Source organism: Rutidosis leptorrhynchoides, chromosome 5 (genome assembly GCF_046630445.1).
Source record: "Rutidosis leptorrhynchoides isolate AG116_Rl617_1_P2 chromosome 5, CSIRO_AGI_Rlap_v1, whole genome shotgun sequence".
NCBI lineage: Eukaryota > Viridiplantae > Streptophyta > Magnoliopsida > Asterales > Asteraceae > Rutidosis > Rutidosis leptorrhynchoides.
The window spans coordinates 402,036,194-402,052,569 of record NC_092337.1 but is presented as its reverse complement, the minus strand read 5'-3'; the positions used below and the strand labels follow the sequence as shown (position 1 = coordinate 402,052,569).

The window sequence follows — 16,376 nt, the reverse complement described above, 5'->3', positions numbered from 1 at the left end:
AGTTAGTATTATAATTATTTTTTTTTTTTTTTTTTTTTTTTTTTTTTTTTTTTTTTTTTGGGGAAAGGGTTTACCCCGGCGAATATTATTAAAAATAATAAAAGAATGTAACAATGAAGCTCACAGGCTACAGCAGAGCACTGCAGCACAAAACAAAAACACGGCAAAAAGCCACAACCAACTACTAGACAAAGCAAAAGCAAAGACTAGCAGACTACACCACATCTAAATTCCACATAGACCGCATGCGAGAAACATTAGTTGAGTTCTTGAAGCGGATAGTTAAGAGCTTCAAGCGAGTATTGGATACAATAGCCTCAAACACCTGTTGTTCAGTACGATGGACGTGCTTAAACATGCGAACGTTCCGTTCTTGCCATAATGTATAAACAGTCGCTGCTAAGCATAATTTCGATACCAAAATCTGAGCCAAGTTACGAGACGCCTGGGGAGAGATCATGTCCACAAGACCCCGCCAATCATTACTCGTGAACGGAACCAGGAGCATCGATTGAACCTTGAGCCATACCGTTGAAGAAAATGGGCAATTAAAGAAGAGGTGAGCATGAGAATCCGGACACCCTTTACATAAAGAACAAATTTGCACCACCCCATCACGCAACTCCCAAGGCTTGAGCTTATCTTGCGTTTTCAACCTTTCCCCCATCAAAAGCCAAAGTAAAAATGCATGTCTAGGCACACATTGAGAGAACCAAACAACACGAAACCATGGCACTTTAGGACTATGAGCTCGCAAAGAATCCCAAGCCCGATGCACCGAAAAAATATCAAGAGGTCCTTGACTGTACGACCATCCATATTGATCAGGATGATTAGATAAAACAGGAGGCACCAATGTTTGGAGAGTCGGGTATTTTTGATACCAATCAGACGGCAACTTCATACCCACGTTATCCATGATATCGCGAACAACAGTTTTGTCATGCCACCCCGCTCGAGCTATGTCCCTATGGGAAACAGTATTAGCGATTGGACCAATGTTACACCATGAATCATACCAAGCAGAACTAAGCTTCCCATCTCCTACTTGACTAGAAATAAAATTACGAATATGCGGACGAATAAGGAGAATTTTACGCCAACTCCAAGATGCACCTGCTTTTAAATCCACACTCCAAAAATGTTGGTTAGCCAACTTATATTCGTATATCCATGTAACCCATAACGAAGGCTTCATATTCAGAATATGCCACGCATGAGTGGCCATCAAAGCCACGTTCCAGTTTTTCAACCGTTTAATACCCAAACCACCCTCATCTTTTGGCAAACAAACATCGTCCCACTTGACTTTGGCTTTGCCTCGCTTCATGGGCCCTTGACACCACAGAAAACCACGGAGCAACTTCTCGATATCTTTAATAATCATATCCGGAAGAATGAAAACTGAGCACCAATAAATTTGCATAGCCGTAAGAACAGAGGTAATGAGCTGAACTCTACCGGCAAAAGATAAAAACTTATTCATCCAATTATCCACCTTATTTTTAACTCTCTCTACTAAAATCTTACAGTCACGGTACATTAAACGAGAGGAAACAAGGGGAACACCAAGATACCTGACCGGTAATTTATCTTCTTCGAATGGTAATAACATTAAGATATTACTCTTTATAGGATCTGCAACATTGCAGAAAAAAGCCGTACTCTTTGGTAAACTTGGCACTAAACCCGAACACCGTTTAAATTCCTCCAGCGAGTCACGAATGATTTGAACCGAAGCAGAATTGGCGTGAGAAAAAATGAATAAGTCGTCCGCAAAACAAATGTTAACAATCTTGAGCTTGTCACATTTCGGATGGAATTTAAAACCTGGGGATCGATTTATGTTTCTTTTAATCATAAGCGTCAGAACTTCCATAACGAGTGTAAAAAGATAAGGAGACAGAGGATCCCCTTGTCTCAAACCTCTCTTTCCACGAAAAAAACCATGTAGTTCTCCATTTATATTAATAGAAAAAGAAGTAGTCGTAACACAAGCCATAATCCATTTTATCATTTTCCTTGGAAACCCGAAACAAATCAAAGTAACCTCCAAAAAATCCCAATCAACGGTATCATACGCCTTCTGAATATCAACTTTAAAAGCACATCTAGGAGTCCCCCGATCTACATGATAGTTCTTCATCAATTCCTGGGTCAAAAGAATATTGTCTGAAATACGCCTACCAGGAATAAATGCGGATTGATTTGAACTAACCACTTCATCCAAGCTCGCCTTAATTCGAGAAGTAATGATCTTACTGATAGCCTTATAAACAACATTACAACATGAAATAGGCCTATAATCATTAACTTTACTTGGAGTTTTTACCTTCGGTAACAAGGCAATACTAGTAGTATTGAGATCTTTAAGCATTTGACCCTTACAGAAAAACTCTTTAACGGCGCGAATAAGATCACCACCAATAATATCCCATGCTTCCTTAAAAAACGCTGCTGAATATCCGTCCGGACCAGGAGATTTACTATCCCCAATATTGAAAAAAGCATTTTTGATCTCTTTTTCGGTCACATGTTGCGTCATCAGATCAGCTTGTAGAGGGCTGATAGTTTTCGTGAATAAGGACCCAGGGTCCAAGATCTCATCACAAGGAGTAGCAGTACCTAGAAAATTTATAACTATAAGTATTAAGTACATTACTTGTCATTAATATAGTTTATATTACTATTATTAATAAGATTGATTATTATTAATATTGTTATTATTGTTATTATTGTATTTATTACTAAAATGATTTGGAACAAGTTATAACAAAAGTATAATGATTGACAACATTATAGTTTAAAAATTATAATAAAAGTTGATATGATAAAATGTTGGAACCTAATTATAAAATTACATGAACACATGTACAATTATAAATATGACTACGAAATCAAGTTATAGGAACTATTGTTATAAGTTTAGAAATTAAAAGTTTATAATAAATCTGATTATTATTATTAACACCGTTATTTATTATCATTATATCATAAAAGTAAAATATCATATTATTACTATTAGTATTAGTACTATTATTATTATTATTATTATTATAGTTAACACTTAAAATATTATCTTAGTATTAATAAACAAATGATATATATATATATATATATATATTAATACTTATAACATAACAAAATTTAATATTTTTTTATGTATAAAATAAATTTACGAAACATACATATATTAATAATATAGAAAGGACATAACTAATAAATTTATATATATATTTATTCGATTACCACTATGTATATTAATATATATACAAATGATATAGGTTCGTGAATCCAAGGCCAAACCTGCATTGTTCAGTATCGTCATATGTATTTTTACTACAAAATACAGTAGTGTGAGTTTCATTTGCTCCCTTTTTAAATGCTTTTGCAATATATATTTTTGGGACTGAGAATACATGCGCTGCTTTTATAAATGTTTTACGAAATAGACACAAGTAATCGAAAATACATTCTATGGTTGGATTATCGAATCGAATATGCCCCTTTTTAGCTTGGTAGCCTAAGAATTAGGAAAATGACCCCTAATTGACGCGAATCCTAAAGATAGATCTATGGACCTCGACAAGTCCCATTCGAGTTACGAATGCTTTAGTACTTCGATTATCATATCCGATGAGAGTCCCGGAATGATGGGGATATTCTATATGCATCCTGTTAGTTCAGTTATCAAGCGTTCACCATATGAATGATTTTTATCTCTATGCAGTTTGCGAAATGCCTGATAAGAGATGATGTTTATGAGAAATGAAATGAAAATCTTGTGGTCTATTAAAATGATGAAAATGAATATTTATGATAAACTAATGAACTCACCAACCTTTTGGTTGACACTTGAAAGCATGTTTATTCTCAGGTATGAAAGAAATCTTTCGCTGTGTATTTGCTCATTTTAGAGACATTATTTGGAGTCATTCATGACATATTTCAAAAGACATTGCATTCGAGTCATTGAGTTCACCAAGATTATTATTAAGTCAACTATAGTTGGATATATTATGAAATGGTATGCATGCCATCAACTTTCGAGGTGATGAAAGTTTGTCTTTTAAAAACGAATGCAATGTTTGTAAAATGTATTATTTAGAGGTCAAGTACCTCGCGATGTAATCAACTATTGTGAATCGTTTGTAATCGATATGGACTTCGTCCAGATGGATTAGGATGGGTCCCTTCAGCATCCCACCTCTTTGATGCGCCATATCCTTCGAAAATACCGCATCTAAAACCTTCGGACTATTTTGCTCGATGAATGCGCCGCATCCACCCTTGGATGCGCCGCATCTATGCTCAGAATCAGTTTCTTGTTGTTTAAACGTCTCCATACTCCAACAAATCTCCCACTTGGAGACTTTGAACAAAACTCCAATCATAGCAATGAATTAACCAAGAACATTAAACCACCTTCGATTACCGCCAAATACCATTTGGAACACGCACGCTCAACACATACTTCGGATGAGTAGACTTTCGATAAAAGGTCTTCAATACTACTTGTTAAACTTGTAACACAATTCAAATCTCTAGTTGGGGTCTTCTCTCATCAATTCGTGAGAAGACCAATTGAGGTAATGCAAAACCTCAATTTCTCTGTCGTAACCACCTTAGTAAACATATTGGCAGGATTCTTCGTACCAAGGATTTTCTCCAAGAATAAAGTGCCATCATTTATATGTTATCGAATAAAATGATACCTTATCTTGATGTGTTTCATACGACTATGAAACACTGGATTCTTCCCAAGATGAACCGCACTTTGATTATCACAATACAAGACGCAATAGTCCTGTCTTTTACTCAACTCGCCTAAGAAGTTCTTCAACCACACTAGCTCTTTAGAAGCTTCCGCAATAGCCATGTATTCGGCTTCAGTGGTTGACAAAGCAACACTCTTTTGCAATCGAGATAACCAACTAATCGCCATCTTCCCCATTGTGAAAACATATCCCGTAGTGCTTTTCCCCGAATCATCACATCCATCCAAATTAGCATCCGCATAACCTCTAAGTATGAGATTGTTTTTGGAGAAACACAATCCCATATTAGAAGTACCTTTCAAATAACGAAGCAACCATTTGACCGCTTCCCAATGCTCTTTCCCCGGATTAGACATATAACGACTTACAGCTCCCACTACTTGAGCAATATCGGGTCTTGTACAAACCATGGCATACATAATACTACCCACGGCCGATGCATATGGAACCTTTTCCATATCCTTCTTGTCTCTTTCCATTTTTGGTGATTGACTTTTCGATAGTTTTAAGGTGCTTCCCAAAGGCATAGAACGAGCCTTTGAATCTTTCATGTTGAACCTCTCTACTACTTTCTCAATATATTTGGATTGAGACAAGTATAGAGTACCCTTCACACGATCGCGCACAGTACTCATACCAAGTATTTGCCTAACACCGCCAAGATCTTTCATCTCGAATTCTCGGGAAAGTAATCCCTTCAACTTGTTAATTTCGGACATGTTTGAACCTGCAAGTAACATGTCATCAACATACAACAATAAGATTATGTAAGAAGACTTGAATTTCTTCAAGTAGCAACAGTGATCCGCTTCACATCTTAAGAAACCAATCTTCTTCATAAACTCATCAAACTTTAAGTACCATTGCCGAGGTACTTGCTTCAATCCATACAAACTTTTCTTTAGCTTACAAACCTACTTCTTTTTTCCCTTTACCTCAAAGCCCTCGGGTTACCTCATGTAGATCTCTTCAACAAGATCACCATGTAAGAATGCAGTTTTTACATCTATTTGCTCAAGATGTAAGTCTTCGGATGCGACTATAGAAAGTACCAAACGGATAGTAGTCATTTTAACTACCGGTGAAAATATCTCTTTGTAGTCAACCCCTTCCTTTTGTTAAAAGCCTTTGACTACCAAACGAGCCTTGTACCTTTTCTTGCCATCCGACTCATTCTTGATTCGATACACCCATTTGTTTTGCAACGCCCTTTTATCATGAGGTAACTTTACTAGTGACCAAGTTTTATTCTTCTCAAGTGACCCCATCTCTTCTTTCATGGCAAGCTCCCATTGTATGGATTCTTTTGTTTTTCTTGCCTCAAAGTAACTTTCGGGTTCACCATTCTCGGTATAGAGCAAGTAGTTTGCTGATGGAGAATACCTAGGATTAGGTTTGGGCACTCTAGTCGAGCGTCTTGGTGTAGGAGTAACCAGAATGGTTGGACCGGTTTCATTTGTGTCCTCCTCATCACTAGAACTCGCACTATGTTCGGAATCATCATCACTTTTCGAATCATCCCCATCATTAGCATTTTCCGACACCTCACCGTCATTCGGCAATTCATTGTTTCCCAAACTCCTACTAGAACCTGCAAGATCATCAAAAGAAACATCGTCAAAAGTAACTTGACTCGGTTTAGGACTCCCCGTTTTCGGTTTGCCATAGACCGAATCTTCATCAAAAGTAACATCTCGCGAATGAATTACTTTTCTAGCCTCGTTGTCCCAACAACGATAGCCCATTTAATCCGACTCGTACCTTATGAAAATACACTTCTTTGACTTAGCTTCAAGTTTGTCTTTATCCGCATCTTTGGTCTTCACATATGCATTACACCCAAAGATCCTAAGGTGACCATAACTCACCTTCTTACCTTGCCATTCTTCCTCGGGAATTCGGAAACCCAACGGTGTTGAGGGTCCCCTATTTATCAAATAAGCCGCCGTATTAACCGCATCCGCCCAAAACATTTTAGGCAAACCGGCATGTAGTCTCATACTCTTAGCCCTTTCATTTAACGTACGATTCATATGTTCGGCGACCCCATTGTGTTGTGGTGTCTCCGGTACCATTTTCAACATTCTAATACCGAGCTTTGCACAATGGTCTTTAAACTTAAGGCTACCATATTCCCCTCCATTATCCGACTTCAAGCACTTGACTTTCAAGTTAGTGTCATTTTCTACCATAGCTTTCCACTTCACAAAAGTATTAAATACATCGGATTTAGCTTTAAGAAAATAAACCCATACCTTTCGAGTGGAGTCGTCAATGAAGGTGACATAATAGCGAGAACCTCCATGTGATTCTACATTGGTTGGACCAAACACATCCGTATGAACGAGCTCCAATTTCTCCAACTTAGGTGCATTCCCCGATTTGCTAAAAGTTACCTTCTTTTGCTTCCCATAAACACATGGTTCGCAAAACCCAAGTTCTACTTTCTTCAAATCCGGAATCTTCCCACTCGAAACAAGCATCTTCATACCCTTCTCACTCATATGCCCGAGTCTTCGGTGCCATAGAGTTGATTCGGACTCAACATTAACCGTAGCAACTACCGTGTCTTCATCAAACACTTCAACCATATAAAGTGTTCCCCTTTTATGTCTACGAGCCACAATACTACTACCCTTAACCACCTTCCATTGGCGGTTTTCAAAAGTAACCGCGTTACCTTCATCATCTAATTGACCAACTGAAATAAGTTTCCTTTTCAATTTAGGAATGTACCTTACGTTCTTCAAAGTCTAATTAGAACCAAGAGTAGTCTTTAAAACAACATCTCCAATGCCCTCTATGTTGAGTTGCTTGTTGTCCGCCAATCTCACCTTGCCTTGGTATGAACGAAAATTCTTCATCATGCTTTTGACATGAGTAGCATGAAATGAAGCTCCCGAATCCAAAATCCAAGACTCCATAGAATTTTCAACACTACACAAAAGTGCATCATCACTTTCCCCTTCGGCCAAGTTTACACCTTTCGTGGAACCATTTTTGAAATTCCTTTGAAAGTGCCCTTTTTGATTGCAACCCCAACAAACGACTTCACTTCTATTCTTCGATGGATACCTCTTCTTAGACTTCTTCCTACCCTTCTTCTCACCGCATTCAAATTTTCTACCCCAGTTGTCGGTACTTAACAAAGAACCGGACGTTGATTCTCCCGAGTTTCTCCTACGAGTATCTTCACCAAGAATCAAATCCCTTATAGCTTCAAACGCTAGCTTAGTAGTTCCCGTAGAGCTACTAACCGCGGTAACCGTACCCGACCAACTTTCCGGTAATGATGAAAGCAAGATAAGTGCTTTTAGTTCATCATCAAACTTAATCTCTACCGATTCAAGTCTTGAAACGATATTATTAAATTCATTGATATGATCCGTTGCACTCGTACCTTCCTTCATCTTAGTATTAAACAATTGACGCATGAGAAATACCTTATTTGCAGCTGTAGGTTTCTCATACATGTTAGAGAGTGCTTTCAAGCAAGCAAACGCTGTCTTCTCATTCACAACGTTGTATGCAACGTTCTTAGCAAGTGAAAGACGAATAGCACCCAAAGCTTGACGATCCAAAAGCGTCCAATCAGCATCGTCCATGCTTTCGGGCTTGGTCTCTAACAAGGGTTGGTGTAGCTTCTTTTGATACAAGTAATCTTCAATTTGCATCTTCCAAAAGCCAAAGTCTCTCCCATCGAATCAGTCGATTATAAACTTCCCATCTTTCGCCATCGTTCCCTTAACGAAACCTTGTGCTCTAGATACCAGTTGTTAGGATATTAGGACCCAAACAACGCTAGTAATTCTACAAGACTACTAGCCGAGTAGTGATACTATCAAGATCACTCAAACCCACTTAATGAACGAAAGATAAAATGCAAGAGCAATAAAGAACGACACAAGATATAACGTGGTTATATGCAATCGTTGTGATTGCTTTAGTCCACGGACCAACTAGAGAGTGTTTATTACTGAGAATCTATATGTGGTGTGTTACAATGACTAAGAATGAGTTCTATATATAGAGAAATAAGAACACCAAGACAACTAGCAAGGAATCTTCAACATGCTTCAAGTAATCATCATGCTAGCCAACTAGTAAGCTTTCCACCCTTGCAATGGCATGATCACAGCCCTAATTTTAGGTGTAAAGTATCCAACTTTGCACCAAAAGTGAAAGGTAGACAAAGCATGCTCGTATACCACTTGTGCAAGTTGCCAAATTGCTGCCAGACAGGCGATGCGCCGCATCACCAAGTAATGCGCCGCATCCCTTTTGTTTTTCACGTTTCAGGCACAAGTAACAGCACCAGATGCGCCGCATCAGTTGAGGATGCGCCGCATCCCACCTCTTTGATGCGCCATATCCTTCGAAAACGCCGCATCTAAAACCTTCGGACTATTTTGCTCGATGAATGCGCCGCATCCACCCTTGAATGCGCCGCATCTATGCTCAGAATCAGTTTTTTGTTGTTTAAACGTCTCCATACTCCAACAACCATAAGATTCAGTACATGACTACATGATCTTGCACAGGATCTTGTCAGATGGTTGAGTTAATTGATTTTTCAAGTCATGGGTACTTTGAAACAGGGGCGGAACTTGAACCCGATTACAGATGAGACGGGTGCAAAAACTTATTAAATTTTTCAGTGATACTTGGGCAAACACTAATAAAAACCTTATTTTTTGGTAAAAAAGATTCCTTTTAGTGTAAATTTTTTTTTTATTTTTTTTTTTTTTGGAAATCCAGCTGGGGCGGGTGCCCCGTCCAGTCCTAACAATGTTCCGCTACTGCTTTGAAAGTTATTTGTGAAATTTTCAGAATATAACCCTGCTCTTAAATTGATCATATCATGTTTTTATAATCGAATTGAACCATAAACCGTTACTTGAAGCCATCAAACCAAACAATGTATATTTTGTTTTTATGATTGTCGTGTTTCTAATTTATAAATAATGTAATTCATCTGTTTTTATGTTTTGCAGCAATGTCATTTTTGGTTAACCGGCAAATTAAGTGATATATCTAAAATACTTCTTCCTTGGTGGGGTTTTCAAATAACTGGCACTGGTTGTAACATATACTCGGTGCTTATGATCTAAATAACTAGAATCTAATTAAAATAAAATAGGTTAGTTGCATTCAATGGAGTGGCGTGGACTGACTCAGTTGCTTACTTGCTTTCATTGTCATTCAAACTATGCTTTGGATCGTGGAACAAATCTGCAGAGCTGTCAAGCATATAAATTGTTATTTTCTTTGTTTTTTTATCATATTTGTTGAGTTTCATCAACCATAGAAGAATGAACAGAAATACAAAACCTCCAACCACATGATTTAAACTTTTATTGAGTCAAAAAGCTAATCAGTCACAATTTAACGATTACTCCAGAAAATAATAACACTCTCAAAATCTCGCAAATACATTGTAAAATATAAAAATAGAATACCAAAGGGTCTTTGATCTAGCGATATTGAAGAGCCCCTCTGACCTTGAGGTCATGGGTTCGAGTCATGTTTGAACATTATTAGTATAAAATATATGTAGAGTGTGTGAGTTTGTCGTTCCCGAAAAAGAATATGAAAACAGAATAAAGAAGAACCCTAACTAGATGTTACGATTATATTATATTCTAGAATTACCACAAATGAAATCCTCATCAATAAATATAAGTTATAAACTAAGCTTGTTTATACATAACCTTTTAACAATGTGGTTAAAGTTGATGTCCAAATATAAGATTTAGATGGATATAACTAATATAAGTCATTGATTGGATTACAAATATCTCAGCTCAGTATTTTTTTCATATCTCAGAAGTGTGGTAACTTCAACATAATTACTTGAAAATGCGTTGAACCACAATTTGATTAACGCATAAGTTAAGTTTATGTGATCAACTAAACAAGATATTGACGTTATATAGTTCACCGCTCATGGACAACTATGTAAAAAGTCGGGTTTACCAAATGCCACTTTTTTAGGCCACATCAACTGTTCAAATTTTGTTGAGGTTATGTTCGTCAAACATAATGTTTCAAAATAGTGTAATTTAATTAGTAATCCTTGCGTTGTTAGTCTAGTGATAATGGTACATACCTCTTTGTTAGATGTTGAGAGTTCGATTCTCTGAGGTGGCAACATTGTAGACAAGGATATCCATTGATCTTGAATTCCACCCATGGTCAATTCCTGGGTACATTTATCTTTTTTAAAAAGCAAATGTTATTTATCAAATGTTGCTGAATAATGTTAATTGGACTTAGTGTAGCGGGCTGACCCAATTACTTGTTATAGAATTTTCGATTCCTGAGGACATTTATCTTTTTTAAAAGCAAATGTTATTTATCAAATGTTGCTCAAGAATGCTAACTGGACTTAGCTTAGCGGGCTGGTTCAATTACTTGTTATATTTAAATATAAGCTCATTTTGATCTTCCAGTGACTATAAATAACAACCAACGGCCCTATAACTAATTAACTTGTATTATCATTTTCAGTTTCAATTATTAATTATATCATTGATCGATGCAAGAGAGAAACATGTTTTAACCTTACTTTTAAAGTAAAAATATTAATTATTACATAGTTATCAATTACTGTACTTCGTAAAAAGTTAAACAAGTAATAATAAAATAACATCTTATATTTAAATTCCAAAATAAAATTTAATTACAAAGTAGATTATATACTACGTGTTCCTAGAAGCCTTCATGATGTAGTACAAGATTTGATAGAAAAAGAAAACACAAAACAAAGGTACAATCACTCTAAGAACCGGGGAAAATTGTAGCATAATATTCAACCCGGTGGCAAATACAATTGGTAATGCTAGTCCCGCTAAAAAAGTATTTAATTTGATGAGCTTCACTACCTTTTCAAGCATTTTGTATCTCCGCAATGATAGCTCATCATCTCTGCTACGGGTGACTAACATACCAACGTACCCAACCAACACTGCGATCGAACAAGTGCTTATTACAATATTTGAAACCTTAAGTGCCCAATAAGCAACAAGAATGGGTGTTCCGGCATCTTTGGACCCCGCATCCCCGTTGAAGCGACGTCGTACAAAAAACAAGACAGCAAAACTTGCAGCCATCATCATTGTGACTGGCACAGCTAGTTCTTTCATATGATTATACAAGGAATCAAACTCCTTAATGGTTGGAGTGTGTTCCATATACTCGACATCCTGTATTACGAAAGTAAAAATGTTCATGATAACTCATAAACATTTTTACTTTCGTAATACAGGATGTCGAGTATATGGAAACCACCACCGAGCTCATGGCTGAGTGGTACCAAGCTCCTGGACTGTGGGTCCGTATCCTTTCATCGCGACTGGTGCGGGTTCGATTCTATGGGGGAGGTTTACCGCATATTATGTATACACAGTCAACCTTAGGGTCTGTGGTCCCTACGATTTGCTACTGGCAGGTGTAGGTGCATGATAAAATCGATCCGGTTCACGTAAGTGCGAAGATTCGAGAGCGGGTTCCTTCTAGCGTGTGTGGGGTGTCTTACCAACTAACCGGCCGTTCAAAAAAAAAAAAAGATAACTCATAAACCACAAATTTGAACCTCAATTAAAAAATGGGTAAAATGTGGAGAGCTATGTGCCAGGTTTTTATTTTTTTTTAAACCGGATTGTTTCGGATCCGAACTAAAATGGGTAAAAACTGGAACGGTCTTGGTAGATGGACTTGTTAAAATTAAAATTGGATCTAAGTTTAGTATCAAATTTGATTTGGACTTACATTTAAAAGACTTAAACACATTAGTGTGAAGAACACATGGGCCGGGCCTCGATTAAAACAATTAAAACAGTTAAGAGTTGGGCTTGATTAAAACAATTAGAACACCATGAGAGTTGGGATGGATTACCTCATGTATATGGTTAGTGTTTGTTGTTGTTGCTGACACTATAAGAAAATTGAGCTCTAGTGACGAAGGCTATTGGTCACTAATAACACTAAAATGGTCACTAAATCAAATTAGTGACCAAAATAGGTTGGTCCCTATAGATCCGTCACAAAAAAATTTTAGAGACCAAAATATCTAAATTGGTTACTATAGTGACCATTTGTTTGGTCACTAATATCGTTTAGTAATCAAAATTTAGTGACCACTTTTTTAATGGTAAAAAAATAACATTATTAGTGACCAAATATTGAGTCGTCACTAAAAGATCGTCACAAATGAGCATTTTTCTTGTAGTGTGATGGTTCTGCTGTTGTTGTTGCCATTTAAACTAGGAATGAGAAACAAGTAAAAACAGTTACAGGGTGATGGTGGTGAGGGTGGTTGATGGTGTTGGTTCAAGGCGGTTCAAGGTGGTGTACAGGATAAGAAATTGGTGCTGCTTGGTGGTGATTAAGGGTGAAAGGAGTTGGTGTTGTATGTGTATGTTTGTTTGGTGAGAATGGGAGTGTATATGTAAAGCTGGTGTTGAGTAGGTTTTTTACAATGTGAAGTATGCGATGTGTAAATCTCTGTCCCCTAATTTGATGTGAAATAAAGTGAATTTGTTGGATGTGAAGTAAAGTGATCGAATATGTTGAATGGGAGCAAATATGTTTATGATGTGAAGTAAAGTGAATATGTATGGATACATGTTGTGTAAGAGGTGACTATTTTGTTGGGTATTGGATGTTAGAAAAACAACATACACCAATTATTGAAATTTTTTGTTACATAGTATGAATACGAAGAAGAAGGTTATTTGGCAAATGGGGTGTTGCCACCACGGCACTATCGCCATCGGGTATACTGGTTTTACAAAAAATTTTGACAAAAAAAAAAAAAAAAAAAACTTAATTTACAAACACTCTTTAAAAGAACACTATTTATCCTAACAGTTGGTCAATAGATGCTCTGAGTTATACAACTGTTAATTTTTACACATTAGGAATTCCTTAGAACTAAATATGTACATATATACAAATAAGAATAGTTCACTATTCCATTTTAAAATGTTCCAAATTAATAGTTAATTTTTATAAATAGATATAAATAATAAGGTAAAATTCATTTAAACCCTTAACTTTGCATGTAATACAAAAACATAGATAAACAAATAAGTAAAACTGTAAATTAAAGAAAAATTAAAGTATAATGATATAATTTGTTAAAATGTGTTTTTTTTGTACAGACATGATAAGATGAAAATACGGACTATGGAGTAAAAAACAAGTGTGTAAATCAATATCTCCTTTACATCTCATCAAGTAGTACACGAAAATGACAATACTTTATCAAAAGAACAACAAAATCTTGTTTTTGTTGATATTTCCTATCAATTAAACCCTTCAGTTTCATACCCCACGGTGTCACAAATCTCCTTTAATAAAAGTTGTGGCACATAGTAGGCAATAACTAGTATAAAGTAATAGTTTAGTAACTCGTGAAATTACGTGTTTGTTAAAAAAATATTAAAAAAAAATAAACTTAATGATAGTATAAATTATTATCAATTATTAAAAATAAAAATAAAAAGTTACATGAGAAGCACCGAAGCTCAATTTGCAAGTATTAAGTAGGGAAAAAAAATTTAATATGTCAAATAATCTAATAAGTTAGTTTTTTTTTTTTGAAAAGCAAGCAGGATAGAATATATACACAAAACTGATTAGAGAGAATCCAACGAGCAGCATCGAGGCATATGAACCTATACAGAACTCTACAAGCCTCGATTGAACAATATATACATCAACATAACTAACGAGCACGTAAAAATTTACATAACTAACGAGCACTTTAACCTACCCCTGTTCTATTACATGAATTAGTAACATAAAATCCCGGGTTTATCATCCATTCATGCCAATTCAAATGGCCCTTTTTGATGCTTTTGGAGATCCAAACGAAACTATTGGATTGCAACTCGGATAAAATAGTTGAATTATTCTACTCTTTCCCTCTAAAAACCTTATTATTTGTTACTTTCCATAGAGAGTAACAACACACCCATTTGACAGCTTCTTATATTGAGTTTCCAAACTTCGAAAAGGAGGTGAAAATCGAGTCATTAGCAAGTGGATAAATCACTCCATATAGTGACTAAATTTGTTCCACGCACCTACTTCTTTTCACATCACCATTGCATGCTCTATACTTTCAATCTTAATCAAATTTACATCTTTATAGTTATTCAAATCTTTGATAAATTGTATATTTTACCAGCAAAGACGAACTGGCAAACAAAACAGGACCCTGAATAAACCAAGCACCACCAAATACCACCGGCCATGGTGGCTCTCTAACCCATCATGAAAATAAATGGTGCTCCAGTAGCTAGGATGACCATCGAAGACAACGAAGCAACCGAGCATTGTCACCATCCAAACTCACTAACATAATCAGAGTAACTTTTTATTTTCTAACATTGCATAGTATAAAATATGTTCCAATCCTTCGTATATATGTATCCACGAAATGTAATCATAGAACATAAGTAAATATGAAAAGATAGCTTATGTATCAACTTGAGCTTTTTGTATACTTCATCAACACATATATATCAGCAACACCTAAATTATGTCGAAAGTGATGATTACATAAGTGCTTAACCTTAAAAAAAAAAAAAAAAAAAAAAAAAAAAAAAAAAAAAAAAAAAAAAATATGATATGAGAAATGATCATATACATAAATATGTATATGTATATTTTTAATGCGAAAAACTACTTAAAGGCAAAAGATGCAAGACAAGTAAACCGCGGAGAATGTTAATGAATGCGGTGAGACTGCGCGGAATATTAAAGAGTGCGTACGATTCTCGCAGTACTTGTGCGGAATGTCTAAGTGCGCGCACATCTTACTTCCTCGCAGATCTCAAACCTATAAATAGGGAGTTTGACCTCTCATTTTAGGTTGTTGATTCTGGAAGAATTGCCCTAGCCATATTGATCTCTCTCGTGAGTTTGCCCGAGACTTGATCTTTGTTGGTTAAGGTAATTTACGAAGACCGGGACATGGTTGTTGATCGTTTAGCACTTAACGAAATATGACAATAAGGTCCCAAAATCCTAATCGACATCCGTTGTACCCCCTCATTGCACTCAATCCTTGATTAACCTTCATAGGATAATTGAGGATTGATCAATTGGCCCCATCCGTGGGACACAAATAGAATTGAAATGAGAAATACACGTTCGTTTTAATCGAGCTATTAAACTCATTTCTTAATTCTAATCGTGCTATTTTCTTCGTTATATTGCAGGAAAACGTTATCTCTTTGACAAAAGTTGTAATCTAAGTAAAATGAAGAAGCAACAGAAACTTTCAGTCACCAAAAGTATGGTGAATGTGGTAAATATGCATTTGAAAGTGCGTAAAACGCATAAATCTCTTTTGGCAAAAAATTCAACGAAAGTGCTTCAAAATGTGCAAGATGCGAAAATAATAAGCACAATACACAAGAAGAAAGGGCTCAAAAAGGAAAAGGCAATCGAAATGCTTGAAAAATGGCAACTCGCGCCCATTACTTTCCCATTTGAGCAAAATTGCGATATGTCCGATAATCCACTAGTCATATCGTGCAAGGTTGCGAATACAGGAATAACAATTATGAAAATACATGTTGATAC

The 16,376-nt window shown here is 36.1% G+C and overlaps 1 protein-coding gene across 1 annotated transcript; it reads right to left on the bottom strand.

Moving 5' to 3' along the window:
* Window positions 1–214: 214 nt before the first annotated feature.
* LOC139849886 (uncharacterized) lies at window positions 215–15,870 on the bottom strand. Its single transcript, XM_071839500.1, has 7 exons — window positions 15,865–15,870; window positions 15,293–15,360; window positions 14,971–15,049; window positions 11,663–11,983; window positions 10,888–10,980; window positions 10,755–10,782; window positions 215–2,625 (listed from the first exon to the last, which is right to left on the bottom strand). Exons 1-7 carry the CDS (start codon window positions 15,868–15,870, stop codon window positions 215–217), a joined length of 3,006 nt encoding a protein of 1,001 aa, XP_071695601.1.
* Window positions 15,871–16,376: the final 506 nt, after the last annotated feature.

Bases quoted from the DNA above. Each gene is read 5' to 3' on its own strand.
- LOC139849886 (XM_071839500.1), bottom strand. The intron at 11,984-14,970 runs GTAAAATATACA...TTCGTAATACAG, and splicing joins TTGCCAGTTCGTCTTTGCTG to GATGTCGAGTATATGGAACA. The intron at 2,626-10,754 runs GTAAACCCGACT...TAAATTTTCTAG, and splicing joins GCCTAAAAAAGTGGCATTTG to GTACTGCTACTCCTTGTGAT.